This window comes from Squalius cephalus, assembly GCF_949319135.1.
Source record: "Squalius cephalus genome assembly, chromosome: 3".
NCBI lineage: Eukaryota > Metazoa > Chordata > Actinopteri > Cypriniformes > Leuciscidae > Squalius > Squalius cephalus.
The window spans coordinates 48,844,032-48,868,292 of record NC_137124.1 but is presented as its reverse complement, the minus strand read 5'-3'; the positions used below and the strand labels follow the sequence as shown (position 1 = coordinate 48,868,292).

The following is a 24,261-nucleotide window of genomic DNA, read 5'->3' as shown; positions in this document are numbered from 1 at the left end:
TGTAGGACGAAGCAGAATTTATTCACTGCATGCTGAACGCATGCATGCACATAGGGCTTGCATTACTCAAAGAGGTCAAAGGTCAAATACGGAAAACGAACACTATCCCATAGTGACAAAAGAGGAGGAGGATATCCTCTGTTCATAAACACAGCGCGCCACTCATCCTCCCGTCCCTCGCCACTTTGTCTGTTCACTGCAACTGGGAAAAGTATGGTTGCCATGGAGACGCAGCTGTGAGTGGCCAGCCGGCCTTCACTTCCTGCTGTTACTGTGGTTTCACTTCCTCACTGGGCTCAGAGGGCAGCGGAAAAAACAGCAGCTGGATACGGAAGCAAGACTTAAATTACTCCTTTTCCCCTCTTTCTTCTACCAACAATCACTATCCCTGCTGTTTATAGTTAAATGCATTTCATGTAAAGCACAGACCCAGTTAGCGCACATGCAGTTGCAAAACCATTTACACTACAATATGACAATATGTGACCATGGACCACAAAACCAGTCACATGGGTCAATTTTTTGAAACTGAGATTTACACATGATCTGAAAGTTGAATAAATAAGCTTTCCATAGGATAGGACAATATTTGGCCAAGATTTGAAAATCTGGAATCTGAGGGTGCAAAAAAAATCGAAACATTGAGAAAATCGCCTTTGAAGTTGTCCATTTATGTTTGCGATTATGCTGCATTCACTCACAAAAAAAAAAAGTTTTATATATTTACAGTAGGAAATTTACAAAATATCTTCATGGAACATGATCTTTACTTAATATCCTAATGATTTTTGGCATAAAAAGAAAAATCGATAATTTTGACCCATACAATGTGTTACTGGCTATTGCCACAAATATACCCGTGCAAAATGTGACTGGTTTTGTGATCCAGAGTCACATATATAAAAAAAAAAAAAAATATATATATATATATATATATATAAGAAATACCACTTTGACACTTTGAAGTATCAAGCAGCATAATGGACCGTTTTGCATGTTTGTATGTTTAAGCAGACTGTGTTTGTGAGTTTTGTTGACCCCATAAAATTTTATGCACAGTTTATGCATAAATCAGGATAGATTATAGATCAGATAATTCAAAATATCAAATGTTTGCATAACATCTCACATTTTTTCAACTATTCATTTTTGCAGTTACAAAAACAGTGAAATATAAACACAGATCTTTATGTTTCATCATTGTGTGAAGACCTGATAACACGTCGCAGAAGCTTTATTAAATCTGACTGACACCCAGTTGAACGCAATGAAATAATAATTCAAGAATGTAAATTAATAATTTCATGTCCTTTTCATTTTTAGTTAAAATAAATAATAAACATAAAATTCACCCTTTAGAATTTGACTGCCCATGTTATTGTGTAGAATTGTATAGCACCACCTGCATGCAACAATACTAATACAGTTTAACCGGTATAAGTATAACCGGTTTCAAAAAAGGATATTATGCTAATTGTGGCAAGTCTACTTAAAATGTACAAACGAGAGGATGATTTTTTGGAGCTGACATTTCATTCCAGTGATTTTGTCCCTATTTATTGTAGATATTCCTCTATACGTACAGTATGTGTCTCATGATCATGACTCAGGTGTGTGTATTTTGTGTAAAAATGTGTGTATTAATAAGCACTTTGTTTTTGCATAAATGACAAATGGCTGCCAACAGCGTCAGGAGCTCAGCAGATGGCTGGATGGACAAGAACACAAAATAGATCTTATGTTAAAATTGTTTAGAGGCAGAGTCTTTTACTTTCTCTCATTCTTCTTTTTCTCCTTTCCATCTTGTTGTCTGTTTAACGCGTTCTCTTCAGCTTGATGGGGCCGTTTCTGGGAAAACATCACGTTCGCTTATAAACACGTCGATACATCTCCACACACATTGCACTGGCCCTGACCATCACTAGGACTGGATGTGGACGATATAGTTTACTACAATACATCTCCATATGGCTTGATTCCTTAATTTTTAAGGAACAATGGGACCTTTTTACATTGTTTGGAACATATTTAATCATTCATATGCACCAATATAACAATATATAATAATAAACAGCAATATGTGCCTACATATATTTTTTACTAAATCAATATATTATGAAAAACACTAACAGATAATCCTGTTTTTTTAACCACGAAACAGATTATGTGAACTGATTTATGGAAATAATCAAACTGATACTCAAGGTTAAATCAGATTCTGTGTTCTGTTGTTGACTGTCTTAACACTCTCATACTCAGCGACAGCAGTTCTGTGAGACAGCGATGGACTATGAAACCAAATCTAAAGGCTGAAAATGATTAGCCAAAGTTTGACAATATCATGAAAATATTCACTATATCGTCCCCTCAAATTTAAAACACTCAAACAGAGCTTTCTCTTACACATGGTTAGGATGAAAACATTACACTGGCGCTGATCTAACATCATCAGATGAGGAGAAAATGCTTACGGCTGAATTCACAGACACACACACACACACACACACACACACACACACACACACACAAACAAATGCTTTAGTAAAAGCTAATAGTTACTACGCAACCATTCTATAACAACAAGATATGTAACAAGGTCATATTAATGAGTGTCCATCTGTTTGTGAGTGATGGATCTGTGTTGGAGTGATGTGATAAAATATTAGAAGCCATTTACATAATCTTAGTGTCATTATTTTACATTTAACATTTTATTTGGAAAGGAGGCATTTCTTTGTGGTGTGTATGTTTAAACATCTACCATCAACATCTATCATGGTTTGTTGTACACTGAACTAGTGTTTGAGATGTGCTTGGTGCAATTGCTGTTTTTGAATTTAGTTTTTAATTACTTTATATATGCATACTGTATATACACATATTATGTGCTGCTGCTGCTTTGAATTTCCCACTTGGAGAATAAACAAAGTTATTTAATTTGTTATCGATTTTAATTATCTTTCTTGGCAACACTTAAAAATGGGCAATTACAGTTCATACAGATGATGACAGTTAATTTTTTTTATGTATATGTGCTTGTTATCTGACTCTCATTATTGATTTAGTTTTCTTTTTCTGTTTATTTTTTACATTACATAAGCAAAAATATCTAAATTCATGTTTGATCTGCATTGAATTTAAATCACAAAGTCTGTAACATTCATTTTCCAGACCTCCTCATGGAAAACGTACTCGGTTACTAACGTAACCTCGGTTCCCTGAGAGTAGGGAACGAGTATTGCTTAGCTATACAAAGTGGGGGGAAACTACTTTCCTCAGATTATTGAAGCCTTTTTGTAAAACGCATTGCAGCTGCACAGCGAGCACAGTGAGTGTCTGGCTCACTCATTGGCTGTGCTGCGGCAACTGCATATCCAATGGTGAGGCACCTAAATGGGCGTGGCTACGTCTATAATAGTGCCCGAAATTGCCATTTTAGTAGGTTTAAATCGACTGAAGCGACACACTTGCCATGTTACTATAGTGTGGCCGGCTATGCAATTCTCGTTCCCTACTCTCAGGGAACCAAGGTTACGTTAGAAACCGATTACATTCCCTTTCGAGAATGGTCACTTCGTATTGCATAGCTATATACAGTGGGGATGCAATGTAAAACGCCGCACTATAAGTAACTGGTTGCACACTGGAGCTCAGGACCCTTTAGCTCATAGAAACAAGCCAGAACCCATATGTATATATTGATAAGTCCGGACACCGTCGGGTCTGAACATATATAGAGAGATGTCAATAAGCTCATACCCAAATATATATTATACCAATAAAACCGGACACCGCCGGCGCCGGGTCTGATTATGTATAGAGGAATATCAGAACCAAGCCAGAGGCGGGTTTCATAATAAGGGACAATGTGCTTATGAACAGTAACATGACACGTAGATAAGACCAGACATCGTCGGGTCCAGATCCTACAGAAAGGACCTTCACCTGCAGGGAAGGAACCTCCATGTTATTAAACCTCACAAATGTGGAGGGTGAAGACCAACCGGCCGCCGCACAAATGTCCTGAATAGGAAACCTAGAGGACCAAGCCCATAACGAGGCCATGCCTCTAGTCGAATGGGCTCTAGTACCAATGGGGCAAGCCTGACCCACTGAGGCATATGCCAGAGAGATGGCATCCACTATCCATCTGGACAGTCTTTGCTTCGTGACTGGAGACCCCTTAGATCGGCCACCGAAGCAGACAAAGAGCTGTTCTGATTGCCTAAAGGGCGCAGAACGCTCCAGATAGACCTTTAACGCTCTAACAGGGCAGAGCAGATTAGCCTCCCCATCCTCTTCAGAAGGGGGAAGAGTTAATAATGTAAATCACCTGTGCTCTAAACGGTGTTGAGAGCACCTTAGGTACATAACCATGTCTGGGTTTGAAGAGTGACTTTGGAGTCACCTATTCCAAACTCCAAACAGGAGGGGCTCACAGAGACCGCCTGCAGATCTTCCACTCGCTTGATAGATGCCAGTGCCAGCAGGAGAGCAGTCTTTAGCAAAAGTGATTTGAGATGAGGGGCCACACATGTAGAGCCCATAAGTCGGGGTGAGGGTGCCAGATCGTCCCGTTCGCCTGTGTGAGGAGATATTTCCTCAGTGGGACAGGCCAGGGGACTTTGTCCATAATCTGAACCAGCTCTGGGAACCACGGCCTGGATTTCCAGAGGGGGGCCACTAGGAGGACTGGGCATCCGCTCTCCCTGACCCGTTTGATGACCTGGGGGATCATTGAAATGGGGGGGGACGCACAAAGGGGACGACTGGGCCAGGGATGATTTCGTCGAGATAATTCAAGACGCGCACTCCCTGATGCATCAGGGGAGAAAGCGCCCGCGCCCATGCACTTCGTGAATGTACGGGGTGCTAGAGACAGACCGAACGGCAGAACTGTGTACTGATAAGCCTGCCCCTCGAAGGCGAATCTCAAGAATGGCCTGTGATGAGGGGCTATCTGAATGTGAAAGTACGCGTCTTTCAGATCCACAGTAAAGAACCAATCCCCCGGGCGAACTTGCGCAAGGATTTGTGTGATAGTTAGCATTCTGAATGGCCGTCTCATGAGGGCTTTGTTCAGATGCCTTAAGTCTAATATGGGTCTGATGCCGGCGTCTTTTTTCAGTACTAGAAAATAGGGACTGTAAAACCCCGAATGTTTTAGCGCGGGGGGTGGACTAATTCTATCGCGCCTTTTGCTAACTTGCTAATTCTGTATCAAAATTTATAAGGAAAGCCCAGTACTTTGTTTAGGCTTGGTTTGTGGGGAATTCCAAACCTGCGCACATATATTCAAACGCACATAACTATAGAACCAATTCTTAATGCGCATGTGAACGCCATCAGCGTTTATCACAGGTTCGCGTTTAAAGTCTGTGTAGAGAGAATGGTGTCATCTTAGCGGCCCTAATTTAATAACAAATGCGACGGAAGCGAATCAAACAAAACTAACTTTAGCTGGAAAATAACTTTATTAAAGAACTGCCACAAAGCCAAAACAATCTCTGTTACCATAAATTATACGTTTATCTCTGTAAAGCTGCTTTGAAACAATCTACACTGTTAAAAGTGCTACATAAATGAAGATGACTTGGCTAACAGATTTTGTATTTCAGAGCAAAGCACGTGACACACGCTGCTTCTCACCGAAGTCTCAATGACCGCCTGAAACTTTGGGGGTCTGCGAGTGAATTGGAGCTAGTAGCCTCGCTTTATTGTGTTTATAACCCAACTCGACACACTGGGTTGCCAGGCCAGGGCCTTTGTGGCTAGGGTTTGGCACATATTTGGGGACGGGCCGCCTAACACAGGGGGACCCAATACCCTTATATTGTGATTCGTGCACATACTTAGTGTTGGGCTGACTGTAAAGGTTTTTGCCTCAGGCAAAGTCAGAGTGACAACTGGGAAGGGGCCACCTAGTGAAGGGGGACAGGGAACCCGCGTGTTGTGTGCTTGAAACATACTCTTTATGTGCTTTATTTGGGTCGCTGTGAAAACAGCGTTTGTTTGTAGTGACGTGCGCAGTGCAGCGCGCCCAGTTTCTACAATATAAAATTCCCCAGCCATCTGAGCTGACCAGGGAGCTGTGAGATTTTTCATGGGTTTCTTTTGAGGGTGGTCCGGCTAGCGCGAGACTCGAGCCCTCTCTTTTCACCCCATTTGCTAGGAGGTCTTTGGAGGCCTAGGGTCCAACACAATGCTGGGTCGGGTGCCCTGGCGCTGGGGCAGTGGGTAGCGTTTAGCAGGCCATGAGTGGCCGCGGGTATCAGCCGCAGGGCGGGGCTGAGCCATCGTGTGCAGGGCCGATGCAGTTTGGCCTTTTCCACCGCGCCGTCAACAGAGGAGAGCGTTGCGGAAACAAAAGTGCTTGTGCGTGCAGAGTAGGGAGCGCGCCACGTCTTGGTTAGTTCTTCGTGTACCTCAGGGAAGAACGGTACAGGTCTATGACGAGGGGCCTTCTGGCACCCCGGCAAAAACCAGCTATCCAGCCGACTGCTGCTGGGGCGCTGAGAGAACAGGACCGGTGACGGTGTTTGAGCAGGAGAAAGCGAGGCACGCGGGGATGTGGCCGGCGTGGGCTCGCTTATTTCCATAGTCTCGGGCTGCCGTTGGCTGCGGTGCTTCTTTTTCCTCGGCAGAATTAGGGTCGGAAAAAGGAGCAGGAGAAGCGGCGACGTCGCCTTTGGAGAGAGCTAGCCGTGTCCGAAGCACAGAGACAGGCATGCTCTCGCAGACAGAGCAGCCACCAGTGGAGAGTGCGGCTTCAGCATGGGCGGTTCCCAGGCATGTGACGCACTTCGTGTGCCCCCCGACCCAGCATTGTGTTGGACCCTAGGCCTCCGAAGACCTCCTAGCAAAAGGGGTAAAAAGAGAGGGCTTGAGTCTCGCGCTAGCCGGACCACCCTCAAAGAAACCCATGAAAAATCTCACAGCTCCCTTTTCAGCTCAGGCGGCTGGGGAATTTTATATTGTAGAAACTGGGCCCACTGCGCACATCACTACAAACAAACGCTGTTTTCACAGCGACCCAAATAAAGCACATAAAGAGTATGTTTCAAGCACACACCTCGTGCAGATGGTATCCGCACGTTGCGCATGTAGAGCGAGGCATTTGCAACAACGCTAGCGAAATTGCTCTTTTAGACTGTGTGACGCAGCGGCGAGCACACAGTAGCAGTAAGCAGAAAGGATATAAGCGTTGATCGCCGGATGGCCTCAGGAGAACGGCGACAGGAGAGAAGCGGCTTTCGGTGAGTGAAGGCGCTGTCTGCTGTGTGGAATGGCTCGTTCAGGCTGTGAAGGCTTGTTTCTACGGCGATGGCTTCAATGGCTTTCAGAGGAGACAGAGACGTGAAGTGTCGCTTAAGGAGATAAAATCTGCTAAAATTGTTATTTCAGGCGCTATTATAGACGTAGCCACGCTCATTTTGGCGGTCTCATTAAGGCGCCTCACCATTGGATATGCAGTTGCCGCAGCACAGCCAATGAGTGAACCAGACACTCACTGTGCTTGCTGTGCAGCTGCAATGCGTTTTACAAAAAGGCTTCAATAATCTAAGGAAAGGAGTTCCCCCCACTTCGTATAGCTACGCAATACGAAGTGACTGTTCACGAAAGGGAACTAGTTCAATCTGAATGATTAAAGAAAATTTTTTTTTTTGCATTGTCTGAAATTATACCTGCTTTTCTAATAGCTGAAATTGTGTAATACTAATCTGTCATCTTTTTTTCTCTCTTTCATTAAAAAAGAGGATAGAAAGTGATCGATGTAGTTATTAGAGCTCTCAGAGTGCTTACCTGGAAACAAGCTTCTATTAACACTGCTGTGTTTTGATGCTATTGAAAGCACTTACCCTGTCTCAGTGTGGAGGACAGAGTGCTTTAACTGCATTATTTTCCTCTATCATTAAGCATAAACCTTTAAACATTTCCCACAATACAGCCAAACTTCTAATTTCAGCAGAAAGCAGACAGCGTACACATATCAAACAAAGAAACAAACGTACAACATACAGTGAAGCCAGCACATGTAACTTGTGGCATAATTTAGTTTTCAACTTCTTTTATATTATTGATTATTTCAGTATGTAAATGAAATGATAAATGCAACTAAACCTTCAGATTTATCTTCAATAAAAGGTGGAGACTTTTCTAAAAATAATAATTCAACATCACTTCTAATTGGAAAGCGATTAGTTTTACTCCTCAAGAAATTTGTATGTCTGTAAAACAAACAAATGTCTCCACGGCAAATATAAAAATAGTTCATTCCATGCAGTGTTAAATAATAGCACAGGATTATAAATACATTGAGTTTGAACATATAATGCAAATCCTGTCATTGTGTTTTTTTTTTAATAGTCACCCTATTTATTTTGAAAATCAAATCATATCTGACCAAATTTATAACCGATGTATGATATACACAGATTTTGCCACAGCATAATTTTCATGGAAGTCTCTCTTTATGGTTGTCTTTTTTTTTGTTTTTGTTTTTTCTGGTAAGTTCTGGTATGTAGGCTCAATGTTGAATTCATATTTTGTGCTTTCTGTTGAGAGATACACCTGCACCTGTGCCCGCTCAATCTGTATTTTTCTAGTTTTCTTTTCTTTTGGATTGGTTATTGAGGTTGCCAGTTTGTCATCTATTTAGGGTGAAGTACATATTTTTTTGTGTGTTATAATTTGTTTGATTGTCTGGGTTTGTACATCTGTAGGCTGTTTTTTTCTGACTAAGTGAGTTTCCCTGACTGGATGAGTTTGCTGACGGGCTTCATTCAAGGTTCATCTCTTCGCAGTTTTATGCTTTGTGATAAAAGGATAGGAGATCACTTCTTCTGATTTGCCTCAAGAAATGGATGGCTCATTTTTGTATATGTAATGATAGTAGGGATACTATGTGTCCAATCATTGTTTTAACTAAAACAGCTTGGGTTGTTACTAATCAAGATGCTGAACCAGTTTAGTTTTATACACAAGTGTTTTGTAAACAAAAACCTGGAAAATTAAAAGTGTGGTAAACATGGTATTTAGCAGAATAATTGGCTGTATTGAATTTCCTCTCGGCGCGATGACACTCTTGAATCAAAACTATAGATCCTTATGGAGCTATTCACACCGGGCGCGATCAATCGCAGATTTTTTTTTTTTTTTTTTTTTTTTGACTAGCTTGCCAATTTCATTTTTTCCTGTCGCCCCTTGATAAAACAAAACATCAAAATAGAGTGGTGCAGGTATGACGTCACTTTGTAGGCCAACCGGCAATTAGCATCGAACTGGTTCCCTCAACAAAAACCTAATAGGATTGTTTCCTCATAGGCTTTTGGATTATCGCTAAAAACAAGCTCAGTGATCAACCAAAGTTTATGATACTTGCATGTTTTTCCTATCAAGATAATTATCACAGATGAACACAACCTTTATGAATTTTGAAGCCTACTGTAAATGCAGTCAGAAGTAAAAAGCTAAAGGTAGACTATAAAAAAACTACACCACACCATTTTACACTACACCAATTTCCCAGAACACTTGAGTTAGAATAGTTTGCAAGAGCACAATTATAACCATAACGATGCTGTAAAAGCGGACTGAGTTTACCTTTTCAGCGTGATGACGTTTAATCTCCCTGACAGTCTCTGTAATCCCATTTAGCCACTTGTTAGCAACTACCTTTTTCAAGACACCTAACAGCATCAAAAAAATCACGAGTGGGGTAATATTGATGTATTTTATGCCATGGAATAAAACATGAAAGTGTCTTGAGCTTGTGTTTGCCACAGACCTTGTTTCAGCCATTTAACCAAAACCCCATTAAAAAAAAACATTGACTTCAGGACGATGGAACCGGAAGTGCTAAAATGCTAACTCAATTCTGCGTTTTGGCCTATAAAGTGATGTCATACCTGCACTACTCTATAGATTTGAGCTTACCCTAGCCACAGCTGTGGCACAGAAGTATGAGAGTGGTGGCACTGTTTCAAAAACTTTCTTACGTGTTCTTTACAGATTATAGTTTCTATTAATTTTACACTGAATTATGTGATCTGAAGAGCTTGAAACAGTGTACAGAGTGCTGTTTTCTTCTGTGCATGTCTGTTATAAGTCAGAGAGCTCATTCACTCTAGAGCTGTCAACCATATTATGTGATCATAACTCCTGCCCTTCCGAATGACGACATTGTGTTCACTTCCTTGTTCTGAGTTCCACACATAAACAACTGAGAGAAACGATTCTACAGATGAAACATGAAGCCAAATAAATATATGATTACGATGATATATGTTCTGTATTTATTTTTCATGTGGCTCAGGGTATTTTTTATAACAATAAAGAATAAGAAATGATTACATGAGAAATGCTAAGCAAGTGTACTGTTCAGTTTACTATAAAACACTGCAAATAATGCATATCTGTCCATTACTTAATCAAAATCCACTTTAGATTGCAGTTGAAAATCATTACACCTACTCGTACTGTATGTTGTGCAGCGGACGAGGTTAAAGCCAAATGGGAAAACCTATGAGATAGGCTACATACATGAGGAAAAATGTATTATCGGTCAGTGCCACCTATCATGCAGGGGTGACTTAGCGGCAATCGTTTCATGTTCAGTGTGAAAGCTCCGTTCATTGGCGATTCGTTACCTCAGGGGTGCCCAATCCTGTTCCTGGAGATCTACCTTCCTGAAGTTCAGCTCCAATTCTGATCAAACACAACTGAACCAGCTAATTAAGACTTAATAATTACAGACAGGTGTGTTGGATCAAGGTTGGATCTGATCTCTGCAGGAAGGTATATCTCCAGGAACAGGATTGGGCACCCCTGGCTTACCTTTATTGCGCCTTAAAGATTATACAATCTTTACAATACAATTTGAAATGTTCATTATTGAGTGTTCACCTTTCAAAACGTAACAGGCAGTGATGATGTACCCTTACTAAAAATTAAGTGGCCTTTCGGTCAAATTGCAGTGCCCCCCGGAACGCGATTTCAACTGAGGGGGATCCCCTCGTCCGGAATCCAATTTCTCCCCTGCCTCAGCAGAGGTCTGGGCATGCCACTGCCCCCAAAGCTTGCACAGTCCTGGCTATAGCTCTTCCTGGGTTGACATTTCATTCAGTAACGCAGTTTTCATTTATATTTCATGCTGTTTAATGTTTGATGATCACATTAGCTTACATGTGCGTAAGCGATGCTTTTAATGCTTGTTTCTGTGTATCCTTCGTCTGTGTTTTGATCTGGAGATTCTGTGCTCTTTCAGAAGATGCGTAATAGCGCCCCCTACCATTGAAAACATTCCGTCAATGGCGGGAAGCGTTGTATTATAAATGAAGGAAAATTCCATCAATGGTGGGGAGAGTTTTAGTTTTTAGATCTGAAGTAAATTCCTATGTACACTACCAGTGAACTACACAAAAATTCCCATACTCAGAATTAGGAAAACACTGTTTTCTTTATAAATCAATATTTTCAAACGAATCTGTTGTATTGGATGCCAAAACATAAGTTTAAGACAGTATGTAAAACTATGTAAATAATGTGAATATTTATTATACTAATACATATATTATGTGAATAGGATACTCAATCAAAAGAGTAAACTAGCGATGATCTGATCGATCTTTTGCAGAGCGGTATCGGCCTATAATCACATTCTATGACTCGATCGGTTGTCACTAAGGCCCTGTCCCAAATGGCACACTTCATATGCACTTTCGGTCTAGTGGACTTTCAATAGCTGTTGCGTGCATGTGTCTGTTAAGTCTATGAGACCGTAGGGTGTCCCATTTGTCATTTTAGGTTTTAGAAGGGTGCTTGCATCATATGTGCCCTCGAACAGTGACATTCAACAGAGAGCTTATCACTCATATAAAGCTTGAATTATTGGGATCGGTACTGGGCGATCATGATGACAAGAAATTGGTTATCGTATCGACTGCAAAAATCTTGAACGGAACATCCCTAGACTAAACACAACTACAAGCCAATCCATACTTGGAATACTTAATTATACTTTTAAGTACATCTTGATCAAAAGATTGAGTGCACGTTTAGGCCAAATATACCTAGACTTTTCTGTCAGTATTAATAGTATTTAATTGTAATTTTAATTTTAAGTATATTTCTGAGAAGTACATGGAAGTATATTTTTTGAGAAGTATAAAAAGTAGACTGAAAGTATACTTATTTTTAGTTTATAAGAAGCACAGGCTCCTCATAGCGCACTCAAATAAACTTATTTTTTTGTAAGGGTAACAATAATGTTTGCATTCTATCTTATGATCAGTCTTCTTTCAGATCTATTTGCATACTGAATTTTGATTGTTCTTGTCTTTCAATTAATTATGTGCTGCACAAACATTTTTATTTGTGTACAGTGTTAACAAAAGCAAGAGGCATGTTGAGTGTCATGATAACAGCTAAATTTAAACCCGTGCACTTACCTGAATCTCTAACACTATTCTTTGCATTGCTCTGATTTTGGATGTGACATGAGATGTGTCAAACTACATTTGCATGGACTTTATACATTATTATTCTCTCTCTCTCTCTCTCTCTCTCTCTCTCTCTCTCTCTCTCTCTCTCTCTCTCTCTCTCTCTCTCTCTCTCTCCTTATCTTTTTCTTATCTCCCTCTGCTGGTGGATAACGTAACTGCAGCGCTGTATTTAGGTCACCAGCAGATCAGTGCGGTTTACAGATACTGTCACAAACGGTAGCAAATAAACAGCAGCATGCCAACAGTGTTTGTACATAAATGAAATTTGTATAAAGCGTGTGTTGGAGGGATGCCTTTGTATGTTTCCCACTCTTTCTATTTCTTCCATCACTCTCACACACACTCACACACTGTATTATACCAGTGACATTGAGGGTGATGAATGTAGAATGTCTGCACTGTTAAACCGGCTGTCACACAGCACAAACAATACATTGTAAAATAACAGAGGCGTCCATCTTGGCTTTGGATCCTGCACAGTTTCCTCAGACCTCTGTCCTCATGTGGGCTGCCAACAGCAAACGCGTTCAGATTGATTTGTTTGCCATCACAGTAAATGTGGCCACATGGAGCTTGCAGTATATCGTACCACGTCTTGGTATTTTGACAACATGAAGGTGCTGATGATAACAGCACTGTTTGTGAGGCAGGAATTTCTGAGGAAGTGGGAAGATCTTGCTTTTTGTTCCACTAGAGGGAGACAGAGAGCTGTGACAAGGGAAACTTTGACCTATAACCCTCAGGGTATGTCCCATAGACTGTAAAAAGATGGACAAGATGTCTCCGCTTCCTTCCTCGTAGAAAAATGTAGCCAAAATATCCCAGAAATGGTCGTTGCCGATTACGTCATTCTGAGCCTGTCATTACATAATTGAGAGCACCTCAGGAAATAAGTGCACAAGACTATCCCAGGTCTAAAAAATCCAAAACATCTTCTTTTTTCAGGAAGTATTCAAATAAACAAAAAAGGATTACAAGCAAATGAACAAATGAAAATAATGAGATGGCTGACAAAAATACAAAACACACAAACAAACAAAAAATGAATGAAGCAATGACAAAAGGTACAAAAAAGTCAAAAACTTAGGACATTGATACATGCATCTAGTACTAGTCCTAGAGAGGGATTTATACTATTTCTGGTAATACTGTTCGTATTGCAGAAAGACATTCTTAGGTTATTCTGATATCGCACAATGCTTTTATATGAAGCAGAGCTTACATATACGTTTTTGTGCTTATCTGTTCATTCTGTTCGTCTTTCCCAGAGAATGTCTGAATACAGCTCGTTGTTGAGTGATCTGTCTGAGAACATCACTAATGAAGACGTGGAGCAGCTGAAGTCAGCCTGTAAGGAGGACATCCCTGAAGAACAGAGTAACTCCATCATCTCCTCCAAAGAGTGGTTCAGCTACCTGGAGAAGAATGACAAACTGGCACAAGGTGAGACAGAGAGCAAAAGACACTGGCCTCTTCAGTTTCAATCAACAGAGTGAATGAAGTAATCAAACCTTAATTTTCATTTAAAATCATTAGTCACTGATATTCTCCCTCTCTGCCATGCCTCTCAAATGCCGTGATTGAAAGGAAGAACAATCAATGTTTGACATAACCGCCCTTGTGAAAAAGAAGTACACTTTAACATACTTTTAATAAAAGTATTTAATATACTTTAAAATAAAATATTTAAGTGTGAGTAATGTTTGCAGAAACTTAATTGCATGTTAATTGCAATTAATTTAAAATGTATTATAGGTGAGTGAGTGCTTTAGAGTGCTTTTTTGGATCTGCTTCTTTACATGTAATTTCATAATTCTATTGTCTTTGCAATATGGCTTTTTAACGCACTTTTTAAAAGTGTACTTAAATGTATGGAATGATATTCCGGACAATATGCAAAGGGTATTTGCACTTGCATTTTCAATTTGTGCACACATATGTTGTGACATGGAAACACAAATGCGTGATTTGCAAATGTGTTTGGATTTTCTTTTCCGTGTATGTAACATGTTTGCCAAATTTCAAATGGAAATGCAAAGTCCATTTGCAATTGCATTTCCAATGTCTTACAAGTTTTGACCCTGCTATTTTGGAATAGCAATAGAAAATCACCCATTTGCTATTTCACTTCCTCCGCGTCCTGCCCTGACCCTCACAAAATTCGAATGGAATCGCAATCCCCTCTGCACTTGCATTTCCGATGCCCAGAGTCAAATGTCAATCAGTCTTAAAGGTGAGGTTTATTGATATAGTCGAAAAGTATGCCATGCCCACAAGTGGTGGAAAACGGGGAATTTGGCTATTTTTGCAATAAAAACATGCCAAATTACTTAAATTCAATTTGATTTTATGTTTACCTGGCAACCAGAAAAAAAGAAGCAAGAAGAAAACCACAGTTCATGTTCGTAGGAGGTTGCTCTGAATTCTGCTTCATTTCAGCATTTTATTTTTATACAAACTATATTTGTATCTTTATTTTGACATTTGAAACATTTTTGACATACATGCTGCTTAGTTGTGGGATTCCACAGATGTATCTTCATTTCTTCTTGGCAAGTAGCTTGCAACCAGAGCAGTCTTCTTTTGGTTTCATTTCTGTTTGGTTTGGTAGGTTTTTGGCTTTGTTTAAAGTGCAAAAAACTACATAGCAGTTTTACGACAATTGTTTTTTGTTGTTGTTACAAAAATAGACACATTTATTGTACATTTTTCCTCGTTTTCCTTATAGGAATGAATAACGATGAAAACAGTGCTTTGTTTTCCACCACTTCAGGGCGTGGCATATTTTCCGACTATATCAATAAACCCCACCCTCAAGACTGATTAGCCACATTTCCACTGTTGGGCCAAAAGCGAATCGTGCTAGTGCATGCCAGGGCAAGTCGCTTTTCCACTGTCACTTCTGGGGCTTGATCGGCCTCATCTGGGCTTTCTCGGCCAGGTTTTTTTTTTGGCCCGCTGAATACCTTGCTTGGTCCAAAGCGGGCCAACTGTGGCTTGAGGAGTGGCCATGAAGAGAGGTGGAGTTTACCTGAGACAGGAGATGGTCAACACCGCTGCTCATTTCCCATGTTATAATATCAGGCTACCAGCTAACTTCAACATTTAAAACATTTTAAGTACATTCAGACACGGACTTACATGCGATGTTAAAGAATGCTTATGCTAATCATTGCGATAATAATTACATACGTTTATGGAAAATTCCAGATACTGCTTAAAGGACGTAGACAACTCGTATATGATCATAATCGTGTATTTATTTGGTTTAATGTTTTATCTTTCTCTTTGTTGATACCGGACTAATGCATCTGAATATCTGTCACTCACTCCGGTTAACTCATATAACTAATAAATCCTGTTTTCTTCTCATGAGCTCCCTCTGTTGCTCTAGCTGAAAGGATGAGGACGGGAGAGATTGCCCAAACCTCCTCCGCATAATTTCATGAATTATTTCAATTTTCGTGAACAATTAATAGAAATGCTCAAAAATAATTTATCTATATTTTTCTAAATGTGTAAGCCTTTTGACTTAAAAGCCTTAATGGAGTTCTATGCATTCCTGTGATCACAAATAAATGGAAGCAGGTGCAACTGAATAGGTATGTGTTCTCTTTTTATGTGAAATACTAAATACCAGTTTGATTCAGCATGATTGATGTGCACTCCTGACACAAATAAAATGTACGCCACTGGCAAAACCAGCAATGCAAGTTTGAGAGGTGGCGGCCCGCCAAATTTCGCGAGAATCACGACTTGCTTTACGACACAACGTCACATACATCAACAACATATGAAGCAGCCTCTATGGAAGACACTAGGCAGAGTCGACTAGGAAAACGAAGAAAGCGCGGATGGAAGAGTGCAGACACGGCTCTGCGTGAGTGGTATTTACGACAGTAATGTTAAATACAAGTACTCCACAGCGACTCTAGGGGTCGCTGTTTGAGAAAAACGGAAACTGCACAGTGTGCCTTTAAGTAGGCCTATTTAAGAAAAAGCCAAACATTCGCTTCTGTCATGCTCATTTTGTGATCTAGCTAGTTTTAAGTCAGCTGTTTTCACTCAGGCTCAGTGCTTGAGGTCCGAGGCTTTTGTCCAATAGAATCTGTCTGTACCCTGCAAGACTTCAAGTTACGCCGCTTCAAGTTACGTCCACTTCAGGTCACGCTCCTTCAAGTTATGCCCACTTCCAAATTACCACGAGAGGGATTAGAGAACAGTTCCCTTATGCTTTTGAATCGCTCATAAGTACCGCGATAGCTTCGGTGTATGACATCAAATTACCGCGAGAACGATTAGAGAACAGTTCCGTATGCTTTTGAATCGCTCTCGCATGAGTTTAACATAAACTGAACATATTAGAGTTAATTAAACTGACTCTTAGCTGTTCAAGAACAGAAACCTCTGAGATGACATCTTCAAAATGCTTGTTTTGTTTGTATACAGTAAAGCAAGCTGCAATCTGCATTAGTGCCAAGGTATTGATAATGTATTGCAAGAAACCATATTGCAATTATTTGTCCCACCTCAACTAGACTGTGGAGCAAACACTAATATATCCTTTTGGAATTGGGCTTTGTCTAAAACAAATAAAATATTTTTAATCATCTTTTCATGTTGTATTGTATGCCTGATGTGCTGACAATTATTTTTTGACAGCACAAATGAACAGCTAAATGCACCGCTGTCAAACACATCTTATGACACTGAGACAAATTAACAAGCACACTCATCACAAAATATTGTATTTGAAGGGCAACACAATGAGGGTTTATGCAAACCCAATCTATGTGTTCTGGGACTAATATTGTATATAGAAAATCAGATCGTGCCTCCAGCCGCATAAAACAGTCCATGCTGCAGTATCCTGCAAAATCATTTTCAGAGTAGAATCCTTGAAGTTTTCCTCTTTGTCCACATCCCCAGCATCCTTTTACAGTCTTTGTACATATAATTGCATTGAATTCAACGGGAGATCAGATAGGGAGGAAATCACATAAGAAACTCATATGCTGGTTTAGAAAAGAATAAATTAGGCAACATCTATGTACAACATGCATTTACATTTTAATAAGTGACCACTCCAGGGGCCATCTAATGTGTTGTGTTGCTGGCATCTGCAGGACACAGATTGACAAGCTCCAAGTTCCAAACGCTTTGCTCTGCCCTTGCTGCAGTGTAAAAAGTTGAGTGTACCATGATCCTGTGAGTGAGTGACTTTCACCTATAGCTTAGAGGTGCTTTACCTCTAAAAATATGTGAGGAGGGCAGAAGGAAAGAGACAAAACTTACTGTCAAGCCAGCAGAAGTGTGCTTCCTTCAGAAAGGATTCCTCTCTCACTATCCTCCAGAAACATGTGCATGTGAGTGCAATGGTACGAATTGCAGGATCACCATCTTGTGGCACCACTTGTGCAAAATGTCCTCTCTATTCAGGTCTCTATCTTGCCAACAACATCTCGTTCTGACATCTTGTGTGGTTCAGTGTGATTTGGACAACTTCAAGTTACGCCCCTCTCTTGCAGTCCGCAGACAGACTCATCTCCTTTTGTCCTCTCCTAGCAAGTTAGCCTGGGCTCGCACTAGCCCGACAGTGGAAAATCGGCTATTGACATTTGACTGTGGACATCGGAAATGCATGACTGTGCAAATGGGGATTGCGATTCCATTTGAATTTTGTGAGGGTCGGGGCAGGACACGGAGGAAGTGAAATAGTAAATAGGTGATTTTCTATTGCTATTCCTAAATGGCAGGGTCATAACTGGTAAGACATTGGACATGCAATTGCAAATGGACTTTGCGTTTTTATTTGAAATTTGGTAGACATGTTACATACACGGAAAATAAAATCCAAAACACAATTGCAAATCACGCATTTGTGTATACAAATTGCAAATGCAATTGCAAATACAATTTACAATTCCTTTTGAATATTGTCCGGAGAATCATTCCATATAAGTGTGTTAAGAAACATAGTCATGAAAGTTTGCTTTCTTTAAGTTTACTTAATTGGCCTTTATTTAATTAATTTTATATTATCTACAAGTACAGCTTTAATAAAAATAAAAAATACTTTTAAGATTTGAAGTACACTGCCAGTGCACATTCAATATAATTTAATGCACTTTTTTTTCACAAGGGTGTGACACATTTTGAGGCACCATGTTTAAATATGCTCAAGCATTCTATGTTCAAAAAAACAACAAAGGAAGTTGAATGCATTAGAAACAGCATGAGTCCGAGTGATTTATGACAAGCATTTACTTTCCATTAAATAACAGTTTAATTTATAGTACAGATATGTTTTTATGCTTTTGTTCTGTTTTATATGACATCTCTGTGATTTGTCTGTCTTGCATAGATGACCTATCCTACATAGAGCACATCTTTGAGATCTCACGGCGACCTGACCTCTTGACCCGGGTCATTGAGTACCGCACAACCGTGCTAAAGATCTCTGAAGACGACGAGATTGACACCAAACTCACACGCATCCCCTCTGCAAAGAAATATAAGGGTAAAGATCAGTTCCCTTTAAAAGTCTCTGTGTCTTTTACTTCATAAAAATAAACACAATCAACAGATCATAGCTGTTACATCTGTCAGCTGCAGGTGCCATCATGTGTCAACTGATGGCAGCCTAGTCCCTTACCATTTCCATAGACTCTGTTATTCCTGGACTTCATTTCCCAGAATCCTCTGCTCATTATTAGTTTATCTGTTTCAGCTGTGCCTTGTTTCATTTGATCATCACCCTGTCTATTTAAATGCCTTTTGCCTTCTTTCAGGATGAAGTTTTGACAGTTCCGTTTCGTTCCGTTCCGTTCCGTTCCGTTCCGTTCCGTTTCGTTTCGTTTCAGTATTTTGAGCAGTTCCTGGTTTCTTTATATTTTCCTGAGTTTTGGATTTCTTGTTCCCATCTGCCTCAGTGGATTGTATTTGTGTTTGGACTGTTTACATGTGCTTGACCCTCTGCCTGGAATGGACTATGACCTTGGATTACATTTGTTAAGAAACTGCGTTTGGATTTTCATTCTTTCTGCTGAATGCTGTTTCACCACCACCAAATCATTACAGAAGACTTCATCATCATGAATCCAGCAGTTGAATTAGTCCGTATGCGTCAAGGTAAACGCACACACTCGAAGAACATATTCACATTTTCCTTGACCTTGCAAATGCTTCTGATCTACCAGACTGTGCTCTCATAGACTTTTTCTGTCATGGACTTAACCCGCTTCTCAAGGATAAGTTAATTCATGATGCACCTTGAAGTTCGTTCATTGACTTTCTGGACTATGCATTATTGTGGAGCAGGTCCCAGTTTACTGTGGGAGTGGTAGATAGTGGCGCTTTGCCTAAATTTTTTGGGTGGGGGCTACATGAGACAAGCTCCGATGGCCACGGAGCTTGGCCAGTACTTTCCATCTGTGCCCATTCTAATGCTAAATACCCCAGTGCTTACAACCTTAGCCAGAGCTGTCATGTCAGAGCCACCAGTAACTATTGCAGTCACGTCAGAGCCGCCAATCACCAGTATAGTCACGTCAGAGCCGCCAACCGCCAGCACAACCTTGCCTGAGTCTTCAGTGGTCAAGATCAGCAACCCAAAGCCTCCAGTTGTGAAAAACCATTCAGTCTTCAGCCATCACGGACACCATCACTGTGTTCCTGGGTGTCGTTGATGCAGTGATTGAGGATGCAAAGGCTTCTTATCCACGTTGGGGTTTGATATCCAAGTTGGCAGATCTACTTCTGAGAACGGTCAGAACAGGCGGCTTACCAAAGCCGCTATCATTTGAATATTTTTGCTGATGCTTCTCTAATCCCTGAGTTCATCCCGTCTTCCTCTGTGCTTTCAGTGATGGTGGCGGCGCTGTGGTGTGTTTGGTCGACGTTTGTCGAAATGGCTTTGAATAAGACAGCTGCACATAATTCAGAGCATGTTCCAGTATATAAGTCTGTTCCTGAGCCAGTCCTAGTCTGCAGATATCTTCCTGAGGCTGTGTCTGAGCCTATTCGAGTCCATGAATCTGTTCCTGAGTCTGTTCCTGAGCCAGTCCTAGTCTGCAGATCTATTTCTGAGTCTGAGGCTGTGTCTGAGCCTATTCGAGTCCATGAGTCTGTTCCTGAGCCAGTCCTAGTCTGCAGATCTGTTCCATAGTCAGTTCCTGAGCCTGTTCGAATTTATGAAACTGTTCCAAAGTCTGTTCCTGAGCCTTTTCTAGTCTACAGATCTGTACTTGTTTTTGAGTCTGTAGGCCGTGTCAGCTTTGAGAAGTCTGTCTGGCCCTGGTTTGCTGCTGATCCACTTTGGGAGTTTCTGGTCCCCTCTGCCTGGCCCTGGCCTCCTGCTCAGCCTGCTCCGCCCTGGCCACCTGCACCCCTGGGGGGGGGGGGGGGGGGGGGGCTTATGTTACATCTGTCAGCTGCAGGTGCCATCATGTGTCAACTGATGGCAGCCTAGTCCCTTACCGTTTCCATAGACTCTTATTCCTGGACTTCATTTCCCAGAATCCTCTGCTCAGTAGTTTATCTGTTTCAGCTGTGTCTTGTTTCATTTGATCATCACCCTGTCTCTTTAAATGCCTTTTGCCTTCATTCAGGATGAAGTCTTGTTTGTTTGGTTTGGTTCACACTCTGTCAGCATTTTGAGCAGTTCCTGGTTTCTTTATATTTTCCTGAGTTTTGGATTTCTTGTTCCCATCTACCTCAGTGGATTGTATTTGTGTTCAGACTGTTTACATGTGCTTGCCCCTTTGCCCCTTATGGACTATGACCTTGGATTACATTTGTTAAGAAACTGCATTTGGATTTTCCCTCTGTCTGCTGAATGCTGTCTCACCACCACCAAATCATTACAATAGCATCATTTCTGACATTGCTCCACTGTTTCATCCTATTTACTTCTGAAGGAGTGAGTCTTACTGTCAGTCTTGCTGTCTACGTAGGCAGTAATTTACTCAAAAGGAACCTGAGATTACATTAACCATATAAAGCCTACTGTATTATATTTAATACATAAATTTCCAATGCTTCTACATTATCAACATGATCAACTTTGCTGAAAAACTTGTTGCACACAATCTACTACATGCCTTCTGTGGTCTGATGGATAGTTTATAGTTTACTAGATTATCCATACTTTTGAGTATCATTTATTTGATCATATCTTAATCATCATTGTACTGCATTATGTTTTAAAACTATACTAGAGCTTTGATCATAAAACTAAGCATTTTAATATCATCCCACTAAGACAGTGATATAGAGTGACAACTGATATTTTTATCCATTTATGAAAGTAGTCTGCTATACTGTTATAAAGATCTCATTGTTTTACATTACAAGCTATCAGAATTTTATCTTATTTTTTGACCATACAAATATCAGCATCTGCACCAAATTGCATTTCCCTTTCGAAATGGAACTTCGATGCTTTGTCTGGTATTGACACTATGGGTAACACCATCAGCGTAACCAGTGTCTGAGGTACATGTAAACAAAAGCCAATAATCATTGGCAGACGGCAGTCCACGGCGTCCCTCACAGAGCACCCGTGAGAATAAAAGGATGCCTGAGTTAAGGCCCTTTCACACTGAGCACAATTAAACGGCAAGAATGTATGACGCAATGACACTCTTGAATCTAAACAATAGATCCCTATGACCCTCCGAATGATGACATTGTGTTCATTTCCTCGTTCCACACGGGGTACCGCACATAAATATCTGAGAGAAACGTTTCTACAGTGGAAACATGAAGCCAATATACGATTACGACGATATATGTTATGTATGTGTTTTTCATGTGGCTTGGGGTATTTTTATAACAATAAAGAAGACATTTTTGCATGAGAAATGGTAAGCAGGTGTAGAGTTCAGTTTATAAAACACTAAATAATGCATGTCTGCCCATTATTTAATCAAAAACCACTTTTGATCACAGTCGATGATGGTTTCTGTGTAGTACCAAATAGGGGTGTAACGATACATCGTTATATTGACATATTGCAATATAAAAAGGTGACGATATGTATCATTGATGTAAATAGAGTTTCATCCAATACTTAGATTACTGAATTTGTAAGGTATAATTCACCCAAAAATGTAAATTCTGTCACCATGTACTCACCCTTGTGTCGCTTCAAATCTATACGATTTTCATTAAACTCCCAAACACAAATTAAGATATTTTTATACCTCAGATTTCTGTCCCTCCATTTAATGTCCATGCCTCTAAAGCTTAAAAGATCCAAAAAATGTCATAAAGGCATCGTAACAATAATCAATCGAGTGCGATCTAATCCAAATCCAAGTCTTTTGAAGAGACACAATGACTTTATATGATGAACAGATTTACAACGACGTTGTTCAAATGCTTGCATGACCTAGAAAACAACATAGCAAGCACCGGGAGAGTCTGTGTGTGCACGGCTTGTAAAGCCCGGCACACCAAGCCGACGGTTGGCCGTCGGGCAGTTTTTGTGTGTCGGCCGACTAAGTTTTCTCAGTGTGTTCCACAGCATCGGCTGAAATTGGTCCTCGTCTGTATTTTTCCGGCTCTGATTGACTGTTCAGCTTAGTGAACTAGTCAGTGCACGAGAATAATAGCAAAACAGCGAGCAAAGAAGTCAAAACGGTACCAATAGGCCTTTTTTAAAGCGACTTCCGGTGAAATGGAGTAAGGCGCGCTAATGTTACTCTTCACAGCTTCCCTGAAGAATCTACCGGCAATTTCATCAGCGGATGTTTTTCGACTTGTCGAGCTTCATTCAATCACTCCGCTCCGCACTCAAAACAAAACAAATCTTTTTTACAATAGTCACTTTAGATCATTTTAAGACTTTGTTTATCTTAATTTTATTGCTCAGTTGTGGCAGCATTATTTGGAGAAATAAAGTATGGTGATATCTTCCTGGAACAGTAATTTGTGTCAGAATTAACTAAAATGATATTATGACTTGAAAGTGAAAGGACATAAATGTAATAAAGGCTTCAATAATAGATTTAATAAAATATAAGGGGAAAGTTGCTTCATAATTTGTTTTCAGAAATACATAAACATAGCTGGAAGAGGAGTGACTGCATGGTCATGATCTGCTCCAACTGTTACCTCACTAACTATTTCGTCGTCTTGGGTGTCGTCAGAGTAGGCCTACGGTGACGCATTGCTGCCACATATTATTTTTCCACTCAATTATGTCGTAATAACGAGATGTTATGTCGTTAAAACTAAATATTTGTCTCGTAATAATGAGATGTTATGTCGTTTTAATGACATCTTTTATCGTAATAACGAGATGATATGTCGTTAAAACGACAAATGTTCTAGGCCTTATAAAGACATGTGAGGTCATGTACAAAATATGCCTTTATCCACATAAAATTTATATAGCCTATCATGTCTTTATCATACTTCTACGTTCAAAAAGCTGAAGCAATAGCAGCCCCCAATGGACATTCATGTTAAAAGATCAAATTCTGTACACACCTTATTAATAAACCATACTATCCTACAGAAAAGCAGATGAGCCCAGAATATGAACAATGCATTTAATTACACGTTAAGCATTTTCCTTCCATAGAAACCCTTTATTATAAAGAAAACTCTTAAAGTGGCTTTCTATGGGAGGATGGCATTGCGGTGCACAACAAATCCTTTGAATGATATTCAATGCGAAGCAAACATTAAAAATATAAGTAGCCTATAACAAAAAAAAAATTATGGCATTAATTAGCCCACAAACAATATT

The 24,261-nt window shown here is 40.2% G+C and overlaps 1 protein-coding gene and 1 long non-coding RNA gene across 2 annotated transcripts in view; one reads left to right on the top strand and one right to left on the bottom strand.

The window, feature by feature from the left end:
* The window catches only part of LOC307155625, an 821,100-nt gene that overhangs the window by 662,394 nt on the left and 134,445 nt on the right, over positions 1-24,261 (bottom strand). The gene's annotated exons all lie outside the window — the stretch shown is intronic.
* Positions 1-24,261, top strand: part of pea15 (proliferation and apoptosis adaptor protein 15) — a 56,917-nt gene that overhangs the window by 23,380 nt on the left and 9,276 nt on the right. The window contains exons 2-3 of the mRNA XM_079866406.1: positions 13,772-13,946; positions 18,868-19,023. Coding sequence (XP_079722532.1) covers positions 13,775-13,946; positions 18,868-19,023 — 328 coding nt within the window. The 5' untranslated portion in view covers positions 13,772-13,774. The remainder of the gene's footprint in view (positions 1-13,771; positions 13,947-18,867; positions 19,024-24,261) is intronic.